The following is a 23,833-nucleotide window of genomic DNA, read 5'->3' as shown; positions in this document are numbered from 1 at the left end:
GATGAGATCATAGATGAAGAAAGACCTTTCCAGTTTCAAAATTTTCACAATATACTAACTTATACATTACTCAATACTCTAGTATCAGAAATTTCAGGCTTTGAACAAGTTGGAAAAAATTTGAGGTGCAGTCAAAAGATTTCTGTCTATAGAAAGGTTCTAGTGCTATTGAGTATGAACCTTCCTGATGTTGTTTCCTTATGCATGTATTATGCAAGTCTTTACACAAAAATTGAATGTGCTCATTCAAGGTTAGAAATGGAACACTGCCTATATTTAAGCAACATTTAGTTCCACCCTCTTTAGTTTCAAATTTTCATTAACATTTTGTATTTTGCAACAAACCATTTATTTTTTAAATATATTATTAACATCTTCCAGCCTAATGCTTAAGACTTTAAATGAAACACCAGAACTTAACTTTCCTCTGGAGCAAGCTATGAGGAGGGAGTTCCAAAGCAGGAACAAGAGCAACTGTAATACTTAGTCACCAGTTTTGTTATAAAGGAAGTAGGGTCGAGAAGCGCCTGGGTCAGAGAACCAAAGGAGGCAGGACATAACATGCAAGCAGAGAAGGCCTGAGAGACATTCATGGAGCAATTGAAAATAAGGATTAAAATTGACTGGGCATCAAGATGCCAGAACAAACTTGGAAGTGGGGAGAGCTAAGAGCGATAAAGGAACTGTTAAGATTTCGACATATTTGAGATTTGGAAGAACAAAGTATGGAGGGCTGTCAAAGGGAACACTGATGAAGTAATTTCTATAAATAATTATATATGAGGGATTTGACATTAGAGAATTCAGAGGAGGAGTAAAAACTGTGACGGTAAATGCTTTTCGTAACAGAAGAAACAAGCAGTCTAGAATCTACCAATGGGTTTATTAGGTTCTCTCTGTTTGTGGGCACGTGGCCAAGTGGTTACGGCATTTGTCTAGTGATCTGAAGGTCGCTAGTTCGAGCCTCAGCTGTGGCAGCGTGTTTGTGTCCTTGAACAAGGCACTTAACCACACATTACACTAGTGTCTGTGTGAGGAGTGGCGCCCCACACAGACTTCCAATCTGCACCTTGTAAGGCATGAAAATGCCAGACACAGGCCTCTCATAGTCTGAGACGACGTTCCCTCCCAAATAGCAGGTAGGCAAACGAGGACTAAAGTAATGGCTTTCATCGTTCTACCGAAGGTCATGATTAAATTTTAATTTTATGCTGGCTAGTCAGCTTTATGTAACCACGTGTACTTTATGAACCAGCAGCATAAGCAAATCAGCCCTAAGAAAATATGTTATTTAATAAAATCTGTCTAATCTGATATTTTAAGGAATGGTTAATATAATAAGATGGCAGAAATGTTGATGACAAAGGCATAGAAATGCAAACTGACTCCGTGGCATGCCTGATGCCTCAGAGGCTAGGATTAAATTGAGGTTTAATCCTGGGCAGCATAGCTCAAAGGGCCAGAAGGGCCTAATTTGCACAGCATCTCAATAAAGGTAAAATAAACAAAGATCTGTATTTAAATGGAGATGGCCCAGGGCAAGAATCAATGGGACTTACATTGCCAAGATGTCATAAGAATCAGATAGCAACAATGATATCCCTATGGAGGATGACATCACAGCAGGGAACCAAATATTTCTAAACACATGCTCGGTTGCCTTTTGCATTGACTAGACCTGTTGCTGGATTGCCCTAAAATGTTGTGTTACTTAAAAAAAAGAAGAAAAACAATGCTCTTTTTCTACATTGTTGCATGGACAGGCAGACCGTTTTAATTGCAGGCAGCTAATAAAATACATATCTGAAATATTAAACATGTTTTGCTTGATAAACTTATATCACCTTGGTACTTCTCTCTCAATTCGCTTTCAATCTCAGCCCACACTGGATCCAACTGGCGTCATGTTCATTTATCCACATACCATTTTGTACCTATTTATAGCCTTTAGTTACAACTGTCATTTCAACGTTTTAACTAAAACGACCGTGGTGATAAAAGTACGTTCAAAATGAAATTGGCAGGTTCACAATTGCCGAATAATAGCAGCCTCACTGTGCAATGCAAGGATCATGTGAACCACGGGGTTTTATTTCTATCCAAAAAATCTAATCTCAGGACAATTAAAAACAGCATAATGTCTCTAAACTCGTGGGGAACGTCCTTTAATGTTGCTGGCAGCACACCAGCAAGGTCTCGGGGTTATCCTGACTTTGCAAACTCCCACGGGAAAGGTACAGACAGATTGCTCTTTTCTGAGCAACCAGCCAGCCTTGGGAAGGTGTAATGTCAGGACCCAGATAACTTCTTCTCGGTGATTAAAAGGCCAGTTTCTAAAAGCTGCTATCTACTGACAGATCTCCTTTAGGCTGAATTAGACTTAATCACTTACACTTTCATCTGAATAACATATGTCAGCCAGTTTCCTTTTCTCCTCTCCTAACTTTATGAATGTCGCCGATTTATCACATTAGGATAGACAGCAATGGTTATCAGAAAAGTAAACTAAAAAGGCATGCAAAGATGGGAAAATGTAATCAAAAGTAATCAATCATATATAGATAGGGTAGCCTGTTAGAATCTTCTTTTCCCCAAGGTAAAAAATGTCAAGTATTAGACGGCATGCATTTGAGGTGGTGGGGGGGGGGGGAAGTTTAAAGAAAATATGTGGGGTAAGAAATTTTAAAACAGAGAGTGGTAGGTGCTTGGAATAGACTGCCTGGGGATTGATGAAAACAGATACTGTACCGGCATTTAAGAGACAGTTAAACAAACACTCGGACATATAAGGAATGGAGGGATATGTATCATGAGCAGGCTGAATAAAGTGAGTTCAATTTGGCATTGTGTTCCATGTGGGCTGAAGGGCCAGATCCTGTGCATACTATGTTCTGTCATAAGATCAAAAATGATTTCATAACATTCAATTCTATTTTTTGCAGTTCGACAAGTGAAGTAATCCATGCCAGCACGCAGGAAAGCCTGGATAAGATTCAGGCATGGTCTGAGACGTGGCATATAATATTCAAGCCACAACAGTGCCAGGCAGTGATTGTTTCCAACAAGAAAGTCCAGCCATCTGTCCTTGATATTCAAAGATTTTACATTGCCAAGTCCACCCCCATCCTGCATTTCACTGTCGGCAGACACAAAAAAAAACCTGCCAACAAAAGCAGGTCACAAACTTTGTTTCTAGCTGTGAATGAGTCACCTCCTAACACCTCAAAACCTTACCATCAGCAAGATGGAATATTTTATAATTGCATAGAAGGGGGTGTAGCTCAAACAAAGGGCAAGAAGCTCAACCAGTGCAGCCACTGTCCTCATACCCTCCAGCCCTGGTGCACAATAGCTACAAAATGTATTGAGATTACTTACCTGTAGGATTAACTATCCCTTTCACTCCACATTCGCTGTTGAGTATTCCATCATTCTTTGTCTTTTTATTACACATTCCAACAAAGGAAAAGTTCTGTTTGCCCAGTGTATATCCAGCATTTTATATATATTTTTCTCTCTCCTCCATTCTCATTTGTTTCCTTCCAGTTACATCTTATCCAAGTAAATCATCTGTTGTTAATAGCCTTTCTCCACTCCCTCCCAGCCAGCACCACCACACTTGCATCACTCAGTCCCTCTGGATCTGCTCTCTGCTCTCTTCGTTCTGCCCACCCCGTCTGAAAACAATGCTAACTTCAAACACCAGAGGATTGCAACAGTTCATGAAGGTGACTCAGCACCATGTTCTAAAACCCAGAAGGCATCAGCAGCAATTGTTGTCCTTGCCCTCCATACTTACGTCAGGCCAGTGAATGCAAACAAATGCTCAGCTGGAATCTTAGCCCAGATCATGTGCTCAAGGTAGAACAGGAGAGCCAGGAGGTGGGGAGGCAGATGCTGGTGGAGTTGGGAGGGGCACAGGGGATAAGCCCCTGAGGTATGAATGATAATTAATACACAACCTTGTGAACTACAACTCAGAACGAACAGTACCATAAATGTTCCTGATTATTCTTTTATGTTTCAGCTCCTATGATCAGAGATTTACTTTTGTCAACTGCCTCAATATCCACCATGAGGCTAAGGACCCTACAGCATATATAAATTCAAATCAAACATTCCTATTAATTTACATGTACCTCAAGATGCTGATACCAACAGATTTTGATGTTCCAACAGAATCTGTTCAGCAGCAGGTATTTAAAAAAAGACCTCACTAAATCTCTGAGCCTGTGTTATAGAACATTCTGGATGTGGAGATAGCAAATAGTAATTCAAACAAGAACCAGTCACAGGTCTTATTGTAAATAGAAATAAATTCTGAACGCCTGCAATTAACATTCAGTTCTTATTGTAAATTGCAAGCAGTAAATTGAAATTAAACTGGCCCACAGATCAATGTTCCCTTTAATTTGGAGTGACCAGTGTGCAATTTTTGGCTCAGTGACAACAACATGTGCTTACTTAATTTTATATATAGAGGTATTCCTTTCAACAGCTAGCAAAACACTGTCAATACGAACTTTGGTTTCCTCTGTGCTTGATTGTTTTTGTTCTCGTTCATCTGCACTCTCACAGTAGCCTGTATTGGGTAGCGAAGGATTTTCTTGCTGGAGCTTTTGCACACTGTCCATATGTGATTTGCTTGCATAATGATGCTTTAAAAAGTCAAGTTTCCAATATTGCTCCACTTCTTCCCACTTGCAAATTCTCCAGCAACTTTTGCACTGCGTCAATACATGCAGCTAACACCAGTTTCTGTATTGTACATAAATATTTCTCGTAGCTCCATGTTCTCAACCTCATGAGCTTTCAGTGCAGCAGTTTCTACTATTTCATTAAGCCATTCCACTTTAAATGAACTAACAGTTCTTTTGCACTTCACGACCTTTGCTTCTTTGGAATTCGACATAGTGAGTCAAAATTTTTTTCAATTAAAAACAGTATAAATAAGCCAGTTCTAAAACCTGCAGACAAATCATCGCAAACTCCATGCTGTCAACACCATCCACATCAGAAACCAGAAAAAGAAATATGATTATGTACCATTGTGAAATATACGTATTGTGCCAATGAGATAGAGGGTGACAACCTTTTGCGCACAGGTTAAATTCCTTTGTGCACTTGTAGTAAAAGATGTGTGTGTTCACGCCTTAGAGGGAACATTGCCACAGACTAAGAGATATCATATGCAACAGCCAAACATTAAGGCAATGGGGTTGTGTTAATTGACCTGCATAAAACCAGGCAATATTGTGACTTGGCAGACCAGAGGGATGTTGTCATTTAGCATATCAAACGTGCTCACAGGTATAGACGTCAATAGTCTCATTGTACGTGATGTTTTTGTACTCAGAGACAACTCTGGCAACATTAATTTTAGGTGTCTGGCTCTCTATCGTCAAAAAATTTTAGAATATTTGTCCTAATTAGTTTCTCCCAATGTGTTTGGACCTTCAGAGGTGTCATATCAATTACAATGTGTTTCCACTGTGTATCTCAAAGGAAATATTTGTCAATGCAAAGTATTGAGGTAAATAATGTCACTGTAACTATGAAAATCATATTGAATCACCTACTATTACCATTGATTTTACGGGTATAAGTCCTGATGAAGGGTCTCAGCCCGAAACGTCGACTGTTTATTCTTTTCCATAGATGCTGCCTGGCCTGCTGAGTTCCTCCAGCATTTTGTGTGCGTTACTTGAAACTGCTCACCCATTCCACTGCTGATCACATAACGAGGACTGGTGTGTGTCCCGTCGATCTCCCTTTTCTGAAGTTCACAATCGATTTCTTGGTCTTACTGACGTTGAGCATAAGATTGTTGTTTCATGACCACTCAATCAGCAGATCTATCTTGCTCCTGTACCACTATTTGTCACCATCTGGAATTCTACCAATAGTTGTGTCACCTGCAAATTCATAGATGGTGTTTGAGTTGTGCCTAGTCACACACTCATGGGTTGTAGAGAGATTAGAGCAGTGGGCTAAGCATGCATCATTGAGGTGTGCCAGTGTTGATTGTCAGCGAGTAGGAGATGTTTTTCCAATTTGCAGAATGTGCTGTCTCGGTGAGGAAGTCAAGGATCCAGTTGCTGAGGGAGGTGGCAGGAAATGCAGAGGTGGCTTGATCCAAACATAGCATAGTAGAGACAATTCAGCGGTGAGTAATAACTCTAATAAATTAAAAAAAATAACAAGCCATGAGAGGCCACATAACAAGAGAGAACAGATACGTAACACGACAAGACAACAAGGTTACTGAGGCTGCATGGTTCATATGAGTGAATATGGATAGTGGATGAGAACTGGGTTCAAATAGGCTGCAGGTGATGAGTTGGAGGTGAGTGGGAAGTGTCTCCTGTTAGCTGGTAGGAAACGAGGAGGAGTCTCCATGTGCAGCCCTAGAAGTACACATAATTCCCCCCCACCTTCCCAGACAACTGGCCCCCAGTAGTCCAGGATAATCTGGATGGGTCCATTGCAGCTCCTCGTTGAGTGCTGGATCCAAAATGTAACTGGAGAGCATCCAAGATCTCTCCTTCGGGCCGTACCCTTCCCAGTTGACCAGGTACCGGACACTCTATCCACGATATGTGAATCCATCAACCCACAAACTGTATCCACTAGACCACCTTCTACCGTCTTTGGTTCTGGAGGTGCAGATACAGGTGGGTTGAGTGGCAAATAGACAACGGCCCTGAGGCAGTACACGTGGATGGTAGGTATGATTCTGGGATGGTGGCAGCTGGAGATGGTAAGTGACTGTATTGATGCAATGAGAAATCTTCAAGTGACCAATGAACCGGAGCAAGAGCATGCAGGAGTCGGTGCGCAGAGCGAACAGCCATACAAGGTCCCCAGACCGGGGTAGTTTGGCTGGGAGCCGATGGTGGATAGCCTGGTAGTAGTAGGTATGGCTGGAAACTAGGATAGCCCTCTGTGCCTTCTTCCAAGCATTCCAGCAGGCAACAAACTAGGGCAGACAGGACCTCCATCATTGTTCCTCCATGGGGAACCACGGGGGTTGGTAGCCATAAAGCCCTTCAAAAGATACTGCACCCATGGCAGAGATTGTAGATTGTGGGACTACTTGGCCCAGACCAGAAACCTCTACTTTGCGGAGGGGTTAGAGGCACCAAACCATCACAGAAATTTCTTCACTTGCTGTTAGGCTCTTTCTGATTGTCCATTACTCTACAGATGATAGCCAAAGGACAAACTCATTGATGTGTGGAGGGAGAAGCAGGAGGCTTGCCAAAAGTGGGAGACAAATTGTGGACCCCGGTCTGACACAATGTCCTGGAGGAAGCTGTGGAGGCGAGTTACACATTGGAGAACCGGGTATGCCATCACATCAATTGATGGAAGTTTGGGGAGAACAATGAAATGTTCCGCCTTGGAAAATCAGTCCAGCACTGTCATGATCACTGTTGCCCATTGGAAAGTGGAAACCTCATAATGAAATCCATGGTGATGTGGGAGCACTGAGTCTAGAGATCGGCAGGGGCCACAGGAGCCCAGAGAGCTGCTGGTTGGAGGAATTGGAGAGCACATAGAGAGCAGCCAGCAATGAAATAATGTACACCTGCAATCATTCTGGGCTGCCATATAGAGCGTCGCAGAAAATTCAGGGTTCATCTTATATCTGGATGGCTGGAGATGGGTGAGAAGTGGACGCACTGGAGTGCTTCAGCGTGCACAGCCACTGGAACGTGCATGTGGATGTTAGATGGGCTGACTGGATCAGGCTTGTGCTATAGTGCCTGGCGGATCTGGTTCTCAGGGTCCCAGATGATCAGGGTGAGAACCTGGAAAGATGGAACAATAGGCTGAGGGTTGACGGCAGTTTTAGCTGGGTCAGGCTATTGTGACAGGGCATCTGCCTTAATGTTCTTGGAGTAACATTGGAAGGAGATGGTGAAGTTGAATTGCTCAAAGGAGGCTGAGCGTGGCTGATGTGGGTTGAGTTGGTGGGTCTGTTGAATGGATATGAGGTTTTGGGTCAGTCCAGATCAGGAAGGACTTGGTGTTTCCCATCAGCCAATGTCTCCATTCCTATAAGCCTATTTGATGGTGAGTAGCTTCCTGTCTCCTTCCCTATAACAGTAGTGTGTAGAGTTGAACTTATGTGAGAAGAAATCTTCTTGTCTGATTTTCACTGGGAGAGAATGGCCCTAATGCCCACGTCCACCTTCACCACAAAAGGCCCAGAGTCTTTCAGATGGTGCTGAGGCATCATTTGAGCTCCTTGAAAGCATGGTCCATGGCAGCAGACCAAGTTATCTGTGAAGTAGATGATTTGGTAAGAGAGGTGAGAAGAGTAGCGATTTGGCTGTTGTTCTTGATGAAACTACAGCAAAAGTTGGAGAAGCCCAAGAAGGTCTGCACCTGTTTGAGGGAGCATGGTCAGAGCCATTCAATGACGGTCTCTGGGTCCATGGAGGTGAAAGGACACAACACAGGAAGAAAATGTCTAGGGTGTTGAACTGGCATTTTTCCAACTCGTAGTACAGTTGGTTTTGGGGAGGATGTTGAAGGACTGAATAGACATGACAGACGTGATCTTGGGGATCCTTGGAGAAGATGAGGATATCGTCGAAGTAGATGAACACATACCTGTGTAGCATGTCTCGTAGGGTCTCAGGGATGAAGGCTTGGAAAACAGTTGGACTGTTGGAAAGTCCAAAAGGCATCACCAAGTGTTCATAGTGGCCAGTTGAGTGGAACACCATTATTCATTCATCTCCCTGGCAGATGTGGATCAGGTCATATGTTCTTCATAAATCTAGTTTGTTAAAGACCTGGGCCACACAGAGTCCTTCTTATGGGCTATCCATCAAGTGGAGAATGCTGCTATTCTTAATAGTGTTTTTTTGTTGAGTCCACAGTAGGTGATGCAGGGATGAAGACTCCTATCTTTCTCTCTGACAAAGAAGAATATTGCAACATCTGTGGACTGAGATGGTCAAATGAAGACATGCTGTAGCACTTCAGCCATGTAGTTGTTGGGCCATTTTGGGGTTAGGAGGCAGAGCAAATAACTTCATTGACTAACTTCAGCAGCCAATCTTCAAATCTGAATATAGACTGTAGATTAAATTTAAAATGCATCTCTGAACGATGGGTTCCTAAAAGCCCTGAATCACAGTTAATAAGAAAACCAGACAATGCTGATTAAAATTCATTTAGGTGCTTGTGGTATGGGTGTGAAGCAGGAGGTATGAAGTTCGTGTGTAGTTCAAAGGAAACATTGTGGATGCATTGTAAATATAGAATTGTCCTTTGATCTTCAGCACATAAAATGTTGTGTAGCATTGGGTCAGGCAGACCTTCTTCCTCTGAAAGAGTCTCCATATGATGCCTGCTGTGTCTCATTTTGTTGAATAAAGAGGCTGTTTCATACGTACTGGTACTTCTCTCCAATGACTTTGTTCTCACTACAATAATAGTCTTTCATGGCTTGTGTCTCAGGAGGGGAGAGGGAGAACAGTTGACCTCGGAGAGGGATGATGCCCAGGTAGAGGTCCATTGTGTAGTCGGGTGGTTTATGTGACAGGCTTCCCTTTTACTGAAGGCAATGACAAAGTTATGGTATTCCCGTGGGACATTGGTGAGGTCGGCTCTACAGATTTACAAGGTGAATTCAGCTGAGTTTGCAGGCAGATGGTTTGACAGGTGGGGCCCCAAATCAACACTGAACCAGTGGACCAGGGGAAGTGAGGGTCGTGACTGGAGAGCCAAGGGTAACCCACAATGAGATAAGTGTTGGGTGAGTTAATAAAGAGGAATTTGATAGGGTGGTAGTGCTCTCCAATGCTCATGTGCACAAGCTGTGTTTACGATCTGGTCATCACAAACTTTAAGGGATGTCCATGAACGGCTGTGATGCAGAAGGGATGAAGGGTAGGGCAGGTAAGGAGTCCAAGCTTCACGCACAGAGTCTGGTTCAGAAAGCTGCCTGTTGCACCAGAATCCACCAGAGACTCTTGTGTAGGTAGAGCCAAAGGGGTTGTGGAGGAGGACAGAGAGAATGAGCCGGGTTATGTTGCTGGACCCAGAGGTCTGCAGTAAGCACACAGGTTTTTTCTCCACTGACGTTCACGCTCTTGGGGCATTAAGGGAGCTCCTGCTAGCTGCCTGGGAAAAGGTTCTGGCTGATGATCTGGAGGTTCAAAGCAGAGGATGCTTGTCTATTCATCAGGCCAGAGTGATGAGGCTTTTGAGATCAGCGAACATCCCCCGGGTAGACAGATCATCTTTCAAGCACTCTGTGAGGCCCTGATGGTAATGGGCCAGCAGCACTTCCACTTTGCAGCCCCACACCACTGCAAGTGTCCTGAATTTTATGGTGTAATTGGGAAACGCACCAGGCAATGTATCCAATCCCCTGCCTCCCTTCCACCTCCTGGATGGTCAAAAACCCAATGCACCTCAGCAATGAATTCATTGGAAATAGTGGTTTTATTGTCCCAGAAAGCAGCAACAGAATTCAGAGCTCGCCCAGTCAACAGAGAGATGATGAAGGCAATCTTGGCTTGGTGCATACTATACAAAGATGGCTGGATCTCATCAGGAAATGTAGAGGAGGCTTGACTCAAATGCAGAGCAGGAGAGATGATTCAGCAGTGAGCAATATCTTTAATAATAAGCTGAAAAATAACATGCCATGAAGAGCTACAAAACAAAAGAGAACAGATACTTAGAATGACAAGGCTACAAGGTAACAAGATTTATTGGATAGTTAGGATCACCAGTTCTGAATGCCATAGACCTATCCCTCAGCAAACTGTGAATCTCGTGTTTCATCCATCACTTTTGGTTTGGGTACGTCCAGTATGTTTTCGAAGTCACACACTCATCCACCGAGGTCTCGATGAAGTTGTTAACAACTGTGTTGTATTCATTCAGATTCAAAGATGAATCCCTGAATATTGGTGTGCTGAACAAAACTCAAAACAGTCCTGTAAACGCTCCTCTGTTTCCCTTGTCCAAACATTCTTGCTCCTCATCACTGGCACTGTGGTCTTTAGTCTCTGCCTATGCACCAGGAGTGGAAGTACAGCCAGGTGATCAGACTTTCCATAGTGTGGGCATGGAATGGCATGGTAAGTGTCCTTGATGGTGATATTACAGTGGTCAAGAGTATTGGCCCCTCTGGTTCCGCAGGCAATATGTTGGTGGTAATTGCTCAGAGACCATCTTCAGGCTGGCCTGTTTGAAATCTCCAGTAATAATAGGGAAGGCACCAGGGTGTGCTGTTTTGTGCTTGCTGATCACAGTGTGCAGCTCCTCCATTACCAACCTGACGCTGGAATGAGTGGATGGACTTTGACGAGTAAGGGAAATTCAGTAAAGGGGTGTGAAGGTGAGCATGGTCAGTAGGATTGACTCTGCATTGGCATCGGTGTGAAGGTGTAATGACACAGTTCATCAGTGGCATTAGTGGAAAACAGGTAGCTGATTGGCGTGTGTCTCGGTAATTTTCTGTTTGGAGTGCTACTTGTAAAGTTAAGATAGGTAAGGAAGCCCAGCTGCGTCAAACAGGAAGCCATGGACACTTTGAACGAGAGAGTAATAGAGTTGAACAGCATAGAAACAGGCCCTACAGCCTTCTGTGTCAATGATGACCATCATGTCTATATCTACATGTTCCACTCACCTACATTAATTCTATATCCTCTATGCCTAGCTTGTTCAAGTATCTTTGCAGATGCCTCTTAAGTGTTGTTCTATTCATGCCCGCATCACCTCCACAATTCAGATACCAACTACTGTACATTTGAAAATGTACTCCTCAAATCCCCTTTAGACTTCTTCCCTCTCACTGTAAGCCAATGCCCTCGCATTTTAGATACATCAGTCACGGGAGACAGGCTCTAGCTATCTATCCTGTCCGTGCTACTCTTAATTGTTTAAACTCTTGTGCAGCTCTTAGCATTTTGTTTTGCTCCAGGGAACACAGACCCAGTCTATCCATTCTCTCCTTACAGCTCAAACCAAGTCAACTAGGAAACCGCACTTGCAGGAAGCATCCCCAACCGTAGCAGTTTGAACTCTGGATTTCGGAACTCAGTTAGCTGCCGAAACTTACACAAGGCTAAGGACTTTGAGGGTAGTATGTTTGGGGAGTGGCTTGGTCACAAGTTAAGAGTCTGCAAACAGAAGGAAGCAAAATGGGATGAAGAAGCAGTGTATGCAAGACTCTTCTCAGTCCATCTCAATTGTTGGGGCATTATTGGCGTTAGGACATAAAGCAAATATTAAGCAATCTTCAGACCTGAATATGCATTGAAGGTCAAATCTAAAATGGAACTCTGAACAATGGGCAGAGAATGCTGACTTAAATTCATTGTTTGTGTGTATTTAGATGTCTGTAGTATGGGTGCAAAGGAGGGAGTTGTGAAAGGGGCTTGTAGTTCAAAGGAAGCACTGTAAATATGTTTGAATTGTCCTGAATTTTTCTTTGATTTTTATTGCATGGTGTGTAGGGCTGGGCCAAGCAGACCTTCTCCACTGAAAAGCTCCCAATATGATGCCTACTGTATCTTGTTTTGTCAAATAAAGAGGCTGCTTCATACCTACCTGTACTTTCCTCTGGTGACTCCATTCACACAGTAACATCACTCACAGAGAGGTTTTGCTTTTACATTATTTAGAGGAATGCAGTCAGAGTTGGAAGTGCAGCACTAGAAAAGGTCCAGCAGTATGAGAGAGGAAGAAGTCTAAGAGGCATGTTGATAAGGAAACCCAATAGTTAGGGGACAAACAGCCCTTTCTTTGGCTGTGGATGTGGCTCCAGGTTTGTTGGCAACCTAATGCCAGGGTTAAGAATATCAATAAACTGCTGCAGAATCTCATGAATGAAAGGAAAAAGGATCAGAAATGATGATTCACATTGGTACCAATGACAGAGGTAGGAAGAGGGATGGAGTCTTGTAAGCAGATGCTACGAAGCCAGAAAAGAGATGAAGACCCAATTTTTCTGATGATAAGGTTAATAGAAATTTCCTTGTAAGTGTGAAACTACTTTTCAAATCTCAAAAGCCAGCTCTTGGCAAAGGTAGAAAGTGATGGGAAAATTCACCATCATTTTTTACTGCTGAGTTCCTCCATAATTTTGTGTGTGTGGCTGAATTTCCATCATCTGCCAAATCTCTTGTGTCTATGCTAAAAATTCAACATGTTTTTAAGTTTATTGTAGCCTTTGATTGACTGAGCCCATCATAAAAGGAAATATTAAGAAGACCAGGTCTCCATTCTCCAGATTTTAGAGTAAGTCTTAGATAGCTCAAGTGGGTATATAGGTAGAGCATGGTTTTGTTTCTCTCTGCCTGAGGAATTTAGGACTAGCAGTTGAAGTCTCAGAAATTTACAACTGAAACGAAAAGTAATTTCTTCACTCTGAGGCTGCTGAATCTTTGTCCTCGTTGATATGCCCAAGGACTTTGGACATAAAAATCATTGTTGCATTCAAATCAGAGACTTACAGATTTTTTGACATTAAAGGAATTAGGGAATATGACACAAAAATAGTGTTAAGGTGGATGATCAGCCAGGACATTTGTTGAATGCCCCATGACTGCTCTTACGTACAATGTTCTTAAAATCATTTTATCTTCCTCTACTAACTAACAAATTAAAAAAACACTCAACCCAAAAGCATGTTTGCATTGTTTTCAGCAAACACACACAGATCTCCATGTCTTAACCAATGGTCAATTTCAGTTCTATACTCAGAGGAAACAAGAAGGAAAATAAATTGATAGCTTTCTTTAAACTAACACATTTGTTCACCTAAAAGTTTATGTCATCCAAGTCACTATAGTGCAGAGAGATCAAAATAAACTGAGGATTGCAAGTTGATAAATTTAAATTACAAACTAACTGTAATATTTAGAAAATGAAGCATGTTGTCCATACCTTAGAGATAGTTCATTGAAACACTGTAACATTTGGATATTATGCATTTTAAGTCTGATAAATAAAGTTTGATTTGTTTAATTTTACAATTGTACTGTTATAACTTGCACCTTAACTGCTGTACTGAAGCTATTTGGCAGCATTCTCAATTGACATGAACCTTCTGATTCTAATTACTAAAGTGAGAGTGCCACAGAAGGCCCCGGCCCATTTGCTCCACACTTCATTCCTGCTCTCTTGATTTCTTTCTTATCTTTATCTATTGTGAATTTTTTTTTCAGTTGTCACACTTACATTGCACCATGATCCATGTAGTAAAATAATGGATAGAACCATTAATTTTATTCAACAGTACTAAACAATTTAGATTAGCAACCTAATAAAAATCCACACAGCCAAAATTCCAACTGGAGTATTCAGTTTTGAGGAGAACCATGGAGAGAGGCTGGTTGTCGCATTTGGAAAATGAAACCCTTCTATGTAAAATGAAGCCTTTATGATTGCTGAACGCAGCACAGATACTTACATTCTTTGGACAGAAAGGAATGGGTCGGGTAGTGTGCAACGGAAGATATTTTGCTCTAATCTCTGGAAAGATAATCATTTAAAGAGCAATAGTTCAAATCAATGCATTTTTAGTATGTGGAGTACGTTAATAAAATGATTCAGACTTTGATTACCTCAGTCTTAGTTATTCTGTGAAACAACTGGTTTGTCAATGATTGACTGGGACCTGTTACCAAATTTTATTATCTCCAACATTCCCACGTACTTTAGCGCTTTCAATTGCTCGTAATCACATTCTTGCTCTGCCGGATCAAGCTAACAGGGCACAATAAAGATAACAACGCGGGAAAGGTGTAGAAGTAAACTTAGGTGACTATAGAGCTCTGATGAGATCAATTTTACAACACCTGCCTTGACATTCCGTTGCATGACAGGCATTTGAAAATGTCGATTCCATTTGATGTAGTTGAATCATTAAAGAGGATAGGCCACCGACTCGTTGCAAAGATAGACACATCGCATCAATGCATTCAAAATTGGTCAAAGTATTCACTCCAGCTAAATACGTCACTAGATTAAAAGAGTTCGCTTTACACTTATAAAGTTAAGTTTCACGGTTGGACACGTCATGTCCAAGTCATGTCATAAAGCACACGCCTAGCTGAATGTTCACATGGAACGGCGGTTTATGTAAAATAATTTCTTAATGCTAATCTTACAGTCGCAGAAATACAGTCCATTCAGCCGATAGTGTCTGTGAGGTGGACCAATTTAATCTTACCTATGCAGCTCCTCCGGCAGTGGCTTTTCAGTGTGAGCTCCCTCGTATTTAACAGTCCCCCATAAACCGCCTCTGTTCACAAGAAAGTATTCCCAACTACTAATCTTTCCTGGTATCTACTAATTTTCACTCTTCCTAAATAGTCTCTATCTCCGCCGTTTGCGATCGAGACTTTCCCATAATATATCCAGGTTTGTACCCGGCGTCTATCCTAATAAGGACAACACCTCATTCGACTTTTTCAGACAACGAAACCAGGATATATGACTATGCACTCTCATGTCCTCCTGTTTTTCCACACCAAACAATATCTTCCCCTTACTGCATATTCCTTTGCCTTGTTACATATTCCCAAGTGTATTTCCTTACGTTTCTCCGTATTGAATTCTATTTTCCATTCTTCTATCCAGCTAACAAGGCTATCTGTATCTTCCTGCAGTCTACATCTTTCCTTCTCACTGTCAACCATGTGACTGACGTTTGTATCATCTGCAGACGTGCAAACTATGTTCTCTTACTTTGGGTTTAACTCAATACTGATCACGAAAAACAAATGACGAGGGCCTATAGAACCCGACTTGTAACAGCCCTAAAGTCGGCTAGTTCTTTTTGCTTCCGGCCACTAAGATAACCATGGACCCAATTTGCCACTCTCCCCTGGGATCGATGGGCTTTTACTCCTTTGACTAGTGTGCCCGTGAGAACTTGTCATACGCCAGAGACTTGAGTTCTGATGACCGAAACGTCGACTGTTTATTCATTTCTATAGATGCTGCCTGACCTGCTGAGTACCTCCAACATTTTGTGCGTGTTGCTCTGTGTAAAATGTACTGCCTTTATCAATCCTCCTGAATACCGCCTCCAAAAAAAAACCCAACAAGCTCGACAGATATAACCTCTCCATAACTCCACGTCGTCTTGTCCCTGAGAATAGTTTCCGATTATTCCCCCACCACTAATGTAAAATCCCGTTGGGACATGGTTTCTGGTCCGAGCAGTCCTCTCAGTTTCTGGCACCACGACTAAAGCCAAAGTCAGAACCACTTCGTAATACCGAAAATGTCAAGCGGAAGCACTGATTTTAGAAAACTGCAAGTAATTGGCTGTCAGTTTCAAAACATAATAACAAACTTTATACACTTATTGCACAATAACAGCAAACGATGAAATAAGTTTAAGCGGTTTTCACAGAATGGCAAATAATGTTGGTAAATGTCAACATTAATTGCAAAATGTAACGCAATTAGTGAGTGCACTGATTATGTAACAATGTCAGTAGGCGTGAGCAATATTCTCAATATAAAAGTGAACACTAGTATAAGCAGTGATTTTCAAATATGACAAATAATGATAGGGTTAAGACACTGATTCCACAATATAACAAATTTTGACAGGAAGTTTAACCACTGGTTGCCTCTATAACAAATAATGATAATAAATGTGAAGACTGATGGCACAATATATCAAGTAACAATTTCAGACGCGCTGCCATCATAGCAACTGTGCAGTTAGGTCATTAAATCCGGTCAACGGAATTATCACAGATCAGATGAAATAGTGACGCAGACTACTGGGAAGTCGATGAACCCAGGACGTTAGTTAGGCTTTTACAGTAACAGACAACACTGTACCGCGTTAGAAGAGCGCGCTGCAAATCAATGCTCTGGTCTTTTCAAGCAGTTTCAGTCTGTATTTAAAATAATCTACCAATATATTTTATTAATTTACTATACTTTCTAAACTGCATTGTTATTTAGTCTTTATCCAAGATTAGTTTTTTTTTGTTTTTGTTTCTATCAATCTTATCCTCCCGCTCCAAACACATCCTCTTGGCGGGACATTAAATTCACCCGATGTTTCAAAGCAGTTTGTTCTTCTCGGGAGTCAGTCCTCTGTCGTGTGTAAGTCGTGTGACGGAACATTCCACGCGATTTATACATCTCCTCTTCGTTCCTACACGAAGTGCTACAAGCAAAGACCATTGCAGCAACCTGAAAATTATCAATAAATATGTCTCTGGAATCTCAAATCCTGCTTGGACGCTGAACAGTTCGAGCACCGCTAAAACAATCAACGCAAAACGGTTAAGGTGGATGGAATTGTCTCCCCAAGTGTCCGAGTTTGTTAATATCCCTTTTACAATTAGTAACAAATAATTAAAAGCACCCTTTTATTAACAACATATTTTTATACTATTCTGGATGCAGAATTCATGTTCTGTTTAAACTGTATAAATCTCGCAACTCTTTATCAGCAAGCCTTATCGGTGTTCGATACTGACGCACACGTGTTCAGTCAATTGATTTGCACACAGATGAAATGTAAACACCTTGGTGCACCTTTGTTATATTCTAACTTTACTTTTCTCACGGTTCTTGAAGGGGGCAAATGACGTGATGTATGAGATTAGCGCTGGCCAGGTGCAAACAGGTATCGCGAAACTATGTATTCTGGATTTCAAAAGAGCCTGCAGTGCCTTTGGCAGGGAGGGACGCTCTTTGCTGCCGTTCTATAGGTCCTGAGTGTGAGAAAATCAGTGAGGCGTTAGCAAAACAGCTTCAGAACCGGAGGCAAAACAATCTACCAGCCCACGAAATCCCAGTGAGAACTGTCTCTCTTCATACGATAACAAGTTAGAACTATTCAACAAACTCCTCCTACAAGTATCCAGGTCTTGTTACTTCAAGGCGAAACATAAAACCTATATAACCGAAACGATATTAGTACACGCCAAGACCACAAATCATTGTACCTGGCACCACCGTAAACTTGAACAAATCAGGAATGACTCCAGCAAACTGACTACAGCACACGCACAGCAGATTCTTGTAAATGTGGTGATGGGCTGGCCTTTACAATGGAAGGGGACAGAAGATAATCCGTTATAATATAAAATGCATTGAAGTAATGTTAGCAAGTTACATTTCAGACACGGTAATCAGCGTCTTCCATTGTAGTACACAAAACATTGCTGATTTATGTCCGATTTTTCTATATATGAAAGGCTTCCGGAATCTGAGAGTATTTGAGAAATATATTGAATTTGTAATACTTCTAAATATTATTATCTATGGAGAATTATATAATGAGTATTCTTCAGTGGAATCGCCATAACATAAAATTCAAGTTTGCATTATACAGTATCTTAAATTGACGGCCTGCTCTTTATGCAACAGTTGATTCCTAAAACAAAATGCATATTTCTGGAAATAATTGTTTATTTAAAAAAAAGAACCTCGCGTTAAAAACTGTGTGGAAGCTAGGAATAAAATCGTTCGGCCTTTATTAAACGTGACTGTCATAACGAAATTAATGGATGTTATTCACCGAATACGGCCGCGTTTCCGCTTCAAACCACTGAAAATTAGACCAATAAGGTAGAGGCTGTTTTTCCGTCCTATTTTAATGAATCGCTCTGACGAGTTGCCTTTGCTTTGTTGACAGTTTATGAAAAGATGCGCACGTTTCATCACTAACCATCACAAATCAGGTTTACGCACTAGCTTTTAAACACGCTCAGGAGAGCACTGCTCATGGTTTAAAAGGGGAAATCGCAGGAGGGCACTTTAATTTTAGATCTGAAACTCTGTAAGTTTGAAGTAAATCATATACCGTGCTGAGCAAAATGCTGAAGCCGTTTAGTAAGTAAGAGACACACAATATGCTGGCATCTGCAGCTTTTCTCTTGTTTGTAATATGGAAGAGATATTATTACATTGGTCAATATTCAACATATACAATTACACGAGTCTTCAATTTGCATTTCACGTTTTAATTTTTTCAAAATAATATTTTTTCCAAAATATTGATATTTACTTGTATTTTATGCCAGTAACATCAAAAACTTCAACAATTTTTATACTGATCGATTAGTTTGATTTCATCCAGTCCTACTTTAAGTCGATTGTATAGCAGGGAGTGCATTGGCCAAATCTGAATGCATCATTATGAGTCTGGAATTGGCAACTGCTGCCCGGCTACGGGCATCATCCGAACTGCAACAGCCTTCAACCTGCAGATTGGTAGTCAAAACATGCCATTAGAATTTGCGCAGATGCAAAAATTAATCCGTAACCAAGAAATCACACCCCTGCATTCTAAACGAGCTAATATAACTGATGCAATCAATAGCAATCTTTGATTCAGGGGGTTAACACCCCCCACCACCATAACCCTGCAGTTGTATCGACTGCCGTGCTCGGCCGGCTGTCTGTCCCCGTGCATTGGGAACTAAGCCTTGGCCTGACTGAGCGCTTGCCCCGCGCCGAGCGCATTGCCTCTGCTCGCACGGTAGCTGGAAGCTTGCTGACCGAGCGCACCGTCTGATCCCAGCTCCTGGTGCACTGTGCCCCTGCTGGTTGCTTGCCACGCGTCGAGGGGGTCTCCGGCAGCACGAACAGTGGAAAGCAACCTCCTCCTTCCCCCACCCCGCTGATTATCGCAACACTCCCGCAAGATTATAGCCGGCGAGAGCCATCCTCCTACAGCTGCTGGTATTGCATCTTTCGCCTTCCTCGCCGTGCACGCAGCCCACAGGCTCCCCAGGCAAGGAAGCCGCTAAATATTTACAATAAAGCTTCTCGCGGTGGCGGGGAGGAGTGGTTTTCCCAGGCTTTTGCACATCTTGCTGTTGCCCTCCCTTCCCCCTTCCAGCAATAAAGCGCCTGGCACGTGCTCCCACCTGATAATGGAGCTCGCATGCCGACAGACGTCAAAGCGCCTCCAGCTGGCAGATCCCTTTTACACTTTGACGGACAGCTCGCCCGGGCGATTGCAACACGTTTATTGGCCGCTCGCCTCGACGCGTTGCAACCAATCGTGGCGCGCCGTCCACCACGAGCAGAAGCGTCGCGCCCCGGGGACGGGCTCGTGTGTGCCGCGCTCTGATTGGTCACAAGTTAGTGTGGGAAAGAAACTTTGAGAAGTTTCACACGAGCCGTTCGCGTGCAATCCCAGATATAAATACGGGAGGCCAGAGCTGATCTGTACACAGTGGCGATCGGAGTTCACATCACTGATAACATAACCAAAGTACTTTATCTGTCCAAAAATAAAATAAAGTTCCCCGGGTGTTGGAACTAAATTCGTAGACCACAAGAAGTGGAAAGAAGACAAGGATTCATTTGAGTCAGTCTGCTAGGATCTTGTACAAGAAAATGCCAGCAGATATAATGGAGAAATCGACTTCGTCCCCCGTGCCTGCAACCCCAGCCAATATAAACGCTACACCAGATAAGCCAAAAACTGCTTCTGAAAATCGGAAGGTAAATTCAGAGTTGTATCTAGTTTCGTAGGAATCAGATTTTACATATAATACGCAGTTATGATCCTGTTAATTAATGAAAGATTATTCTCTTTCCAGTCATCCAAACCAATTATGGAAAAGAGACGCCGGGCTAGAATAAACGAAAGTTTAAGCCAACTTAAGACGCTGATTCTGGATGCGCTGAAGAAAGATGTAAGTACCGCCGTCGGTGCGCGGCGTCAGAAGCAGTGAATTAGTTAATAATCTGTGCATCACCACCTTGTATTGATACTCACTCTTCATCAATGTTTTAGAGTTCGAGACATTCAAAGTTGGAAAAAGCTGATATCCTCGAAATGACAGTGAAGCATCTCCGAAATCTTCAGCGAGCCCAAATGACTGGTGAGTATTTAAACCATGATTAACTTCTGTTTTCCCTGCTTCTGTCTGAGGGCCTGGAAACATTCGGTAATATTTTACAGACTTGGCGAAAGTTAGGTTTTCCCACGGTCAGTTTATTTATAGATTCTAACATGCCTACTTGAACTCACAAGCTCTTGAAAATTACATGGCTTAGTTTAAAATAAATTTCGAAATGTTTACTTATCAACTGTGACAGGCAGGTAAACCCTGAGATAGTTGCATGACTAAACAGCGTTTGGAAAGACGGAAGGCTTATCAAACTCTCGTTATCAATGATCGATGCTTATAAACGTCACATCGAACAAAATGGTTAATTTTTTATTCTTTTCATTTGCTTTTTAGCTGCTTTGAGTACAGATCCGACAGTTCTGGGCAAATACAGAGCCGGCTTCAGCGAATGTATGAACGAAGTGACCCGTTTCTTATCCACCTGCGAAGGGGTTAACACAGAAGTCCGAACCAGACTCCTGAGTCATTTGGCAAATTGCATGTCTCAGATTAATGCCATGAACTACTCCCAACCACCCCCCAGCCCAGCTGTGACCGGCGGATCTCACGCTGCTTTTGGGCAGCCCTTGCATGTCCAGCTGCCTGGATCAGTTGGCAACGGGGGACCCGTGAATGGAGTCAACGTGCCTTGCAAGCTGGGTGCGGCTGACGCAATGCCTGCAGCAGCGGTTGCCGCTGCGACGAAAGTCTACGGCGGGTTCCAGCTTGTGCCGGCCTCAGACGGCCAGTTTGCATTCCTTATCCCCAACACGGCGTTTGGACCGAGCGGACAGCTAACGGCAGGACCTATCATCCCACTGTATGCCAATGCCAACGGAACGGCATTGTCCTCCGCTGTTTCCCCGGCCAACAGGTCTCCCGTTCAACCGTCTGGCATTGCCCCTGCGTCCGGCTTCCCGCTTCCGCTGTCGGCAGCCACTACTGCTGTCAGCCCAGTTAGCGTGGGCGTACCATCAGATTCCTTAAATTCCGTCTGGAGACCCTGGTAACCGGGCCGCCTCATCTCCTATAAGTGACTGGAAACTTCCGAAATAAAGACTTGCTCTTTAAAGTTAACTTTCTTATAGTTTTGTACAGTCATGTCAAAATTATGCACTATATCTGTACATAATTCGAATGTTAATATCAGATTGCATTTGTCTTAGCAAGATGTTCATTTTTCTATGATCTGATGAAATGCCAAAGATAAATTGAATGCTCTTAAAGGTTCCTTCCTTCCAGGAAGATTTATATTTGAAAATAAAAAGAAAACTAACATTTATTCTGTGTTTTTGCCTTTCTATCAGCAGAACGCAGGCGCGAGGGAGGAGGGTATGTCAGGAGGGAAAATAGCATTTTATGTAATTAATGGGATACAGAGGGTCGAGATTATAAACATTTTGTAACTTCAGCAATCTTTGGTATTGGGTGTAATGTGATAATCCAACTCTCGTTTGGCTCCCAAAACATTAGCAACATTTAACAAATTTAGACGTTTTCTCATCTTTTAAACATCAAACACCTCCCTGCCTTTAAAATTTGGCGGGAGATTGGATTTATTGTGGAGGAATGGGAAAAGGAGCCCCTAATTATGCAAGAGCTTTGTGTGTAAACTCTCCGATCAGATGTCAGTAAACCTGCTTTCTGTATCAAGTTTCACCTCTTACAAGCAGCAGCCCGAATAGGCAGCTTTAAACAGTCACGGATCCTGTTGGGAATTTGTTGAGTACCTACCACAAAACTTGTTGTATTTTGTCTGCCAACGCAGGTGGTTAATCGCATACCCAGGTGGTGGGAGCAAGAAGAAACGAGACAAAGAGGGAAAAAATGCGAAGGAGACATTCTAGGATTGAAACTCACAGTTAAAAAAATACCCCAGTTTGATTTGAGTAAAGGTTACAAAAACCAGGCTAATCTCCCAAGTGTTTAATACAGTACTCATGTGGTTTACACAACGATACAGTATATATAAAGTTCGCCGGCAAGTCAACACGATGCTTGATCGTGTTATTCCGGAAAAAAATTAAATCTCACCATTGTGGTAAAAGTGCCAAACTTAATTCAGGTGGGACAAAGAGTAGTCGATCAGAGAAGGGTCGACTATTTTCAAGAGAAGTACATTCCATTGTGTTAACTGTACGCAGGCTTTTCCCGTTGTTGTACCTTTCTGATATGGAATCTTATTACAGAAAGCCCAGATTAAAATGACACAACATCTGATAACAACACACAAACCAGATCTAAATCAAACAAATCCGGGAATGATTATACACACAAGAATAAGATTCAAAAGGGTTTGGGGGGTGACCTTTTTATAAATTTATGAGCAATTAATTGCACATGCAGTCCATGATGCTTCCTCTTGCTGAAGAGCTCGGCAACCCTGAGTTCCCCAAAGTCCTCTCCCCGTAAACAGGCCTTATATTAAGATTACAGTCTCGCAGCTGTTTCATGGGTAATTTTAGACTCAAAAGCATAATTAGGACAGGTCTGGAATAAAATTAATATAGACACTTGTGAATCTGAAAATTACACTAGACACGCACAGAATGTTTTCATTCGCAGGAATATTAGACTCCCACTTTTCACCAGCTTGGTCGACGTTGCAATTATATGGTTAAATTGGACAACACACTTTGGTTGGAAGTTGTTATTAAAGCCAATTAACTTTTCCCACACTTCTTGCACATATGAAGTGTAGCCTTGCTCTCTCAGCGCTAAGTGCTACCATATGGTGCAATCTATTTCTGGTTTTATTGTACTCGGACAGCAGCTTATGATTTAGCTGAACTCGTACCAAGCCCTGGGCTTCACTGCGGCCAAGGTGGTTTGCAGACAGAGCTTCTGGCAGGAAATGAATAGCTCCCAGATGACATCAGAACCCTAAAAGGTCGTGAGAAAGATGCGAACCCTCTGTAGTCGGCATGCTGCCAGTCACTTGGAGAATGTTGGAGAGCGCGTTT

General features: G+C 42.3%; 1 protein-coding gene and 1 long non-coding RNA gene across 3 annotated transcripts; one reads left to right on the top strand and one right to left on the bottom strand.

The window, feature by feature from the left end:
* Positions 1-18,965: 18,965 nt before the first annotated feature.
* LOC140195898 (uncharacterized) lies at positions 18,966-21,051 on the bottom strand. The gene is made up of 2 exons (XR_011885565.1): positions 20,756-21,051; positions 18,966-19,226 (listed from the first exon to the last, which is right to left on the bottom strand). It is a non-coding gene; the product is annotated as an uncharacterized lncRNA (long non-coding RNA).
* On the top strand, positions 20,163-22,146 carry her6 (hairy-related 6). 2 transcript variants are annotated; one of them, XM_072254553.1, is made up of 4 exons: positions 20,163-20,478; positions 20,577-20,672; positions 20,774-20,861; positions 21,225-22,146. In XM_072254553.1, exons 1-4 carry the CDS (start codon positions 20,371-20,373, stop codon positions 21,878-21,880), a joined length of 948 nt encoding a protein of 315 aa, XP_072110654.1. In that variant the 5' UTR covers positions 20,163-20,370; the 3' UTR covers positions 21,881-22,146. The 2 variants fall into 2 exon arrangements, with proteins under 2 accessions (XP_072110654.1, XP_072110655.1); XM_072254554.1 differs by having other exon boundaries at positions 20,392-20,478; positions 20,561-20,672.
* The last annotated feature ends 1,687 nt before the right edge of the window (positions 22,147-23,833 follow it).

This window comes from Mobula birostris, chromosome 4, assembly GCF_030028105.1.
Source record: "Mobula birostris isolate sMobBir1 chromosome 4, sMobBir1.hap1, whole genome shotgun sequence".
Lineage (NCBI taxonomy): Eukaryota > Metazoa > Chordata > Chondrichthyes > Myliobatiformes > Myliobatidae > Mobula > Mobula birostris.
Note: the sequence above shows the minus strand (reverse complement) of the source record. Positions and strands in the feature narration are given on the sequence as shown.

What these genes read in the sequence shown, in the direction of transcription:
- her6 (XM_072254553.1), top strand. Translation starts at nt 20,371, where the DNA reads ATGCCAGCAGATATAATGGAGAAATCGACTTCGTCCCCCGTGCCTGCA. An exon ending in CTGCTTCTGAAAATCGGAAG is followed by an intron (nt 20,479 to 20,576) that starts GTAAATTCAGAG and finishes TTCTCTTTCCAG; the next exon opens with TCATCCAAACCAATTATGGA. An exon ending in TGGATGCGCTGAAGAAAGAT is followed by an intron (nt 20,673 to 20,773) that starts GTAAGTACCGCC and finishes TCAATGTTTTAG; the next exon opens with AGTTCGAGACATTCAAAGTT.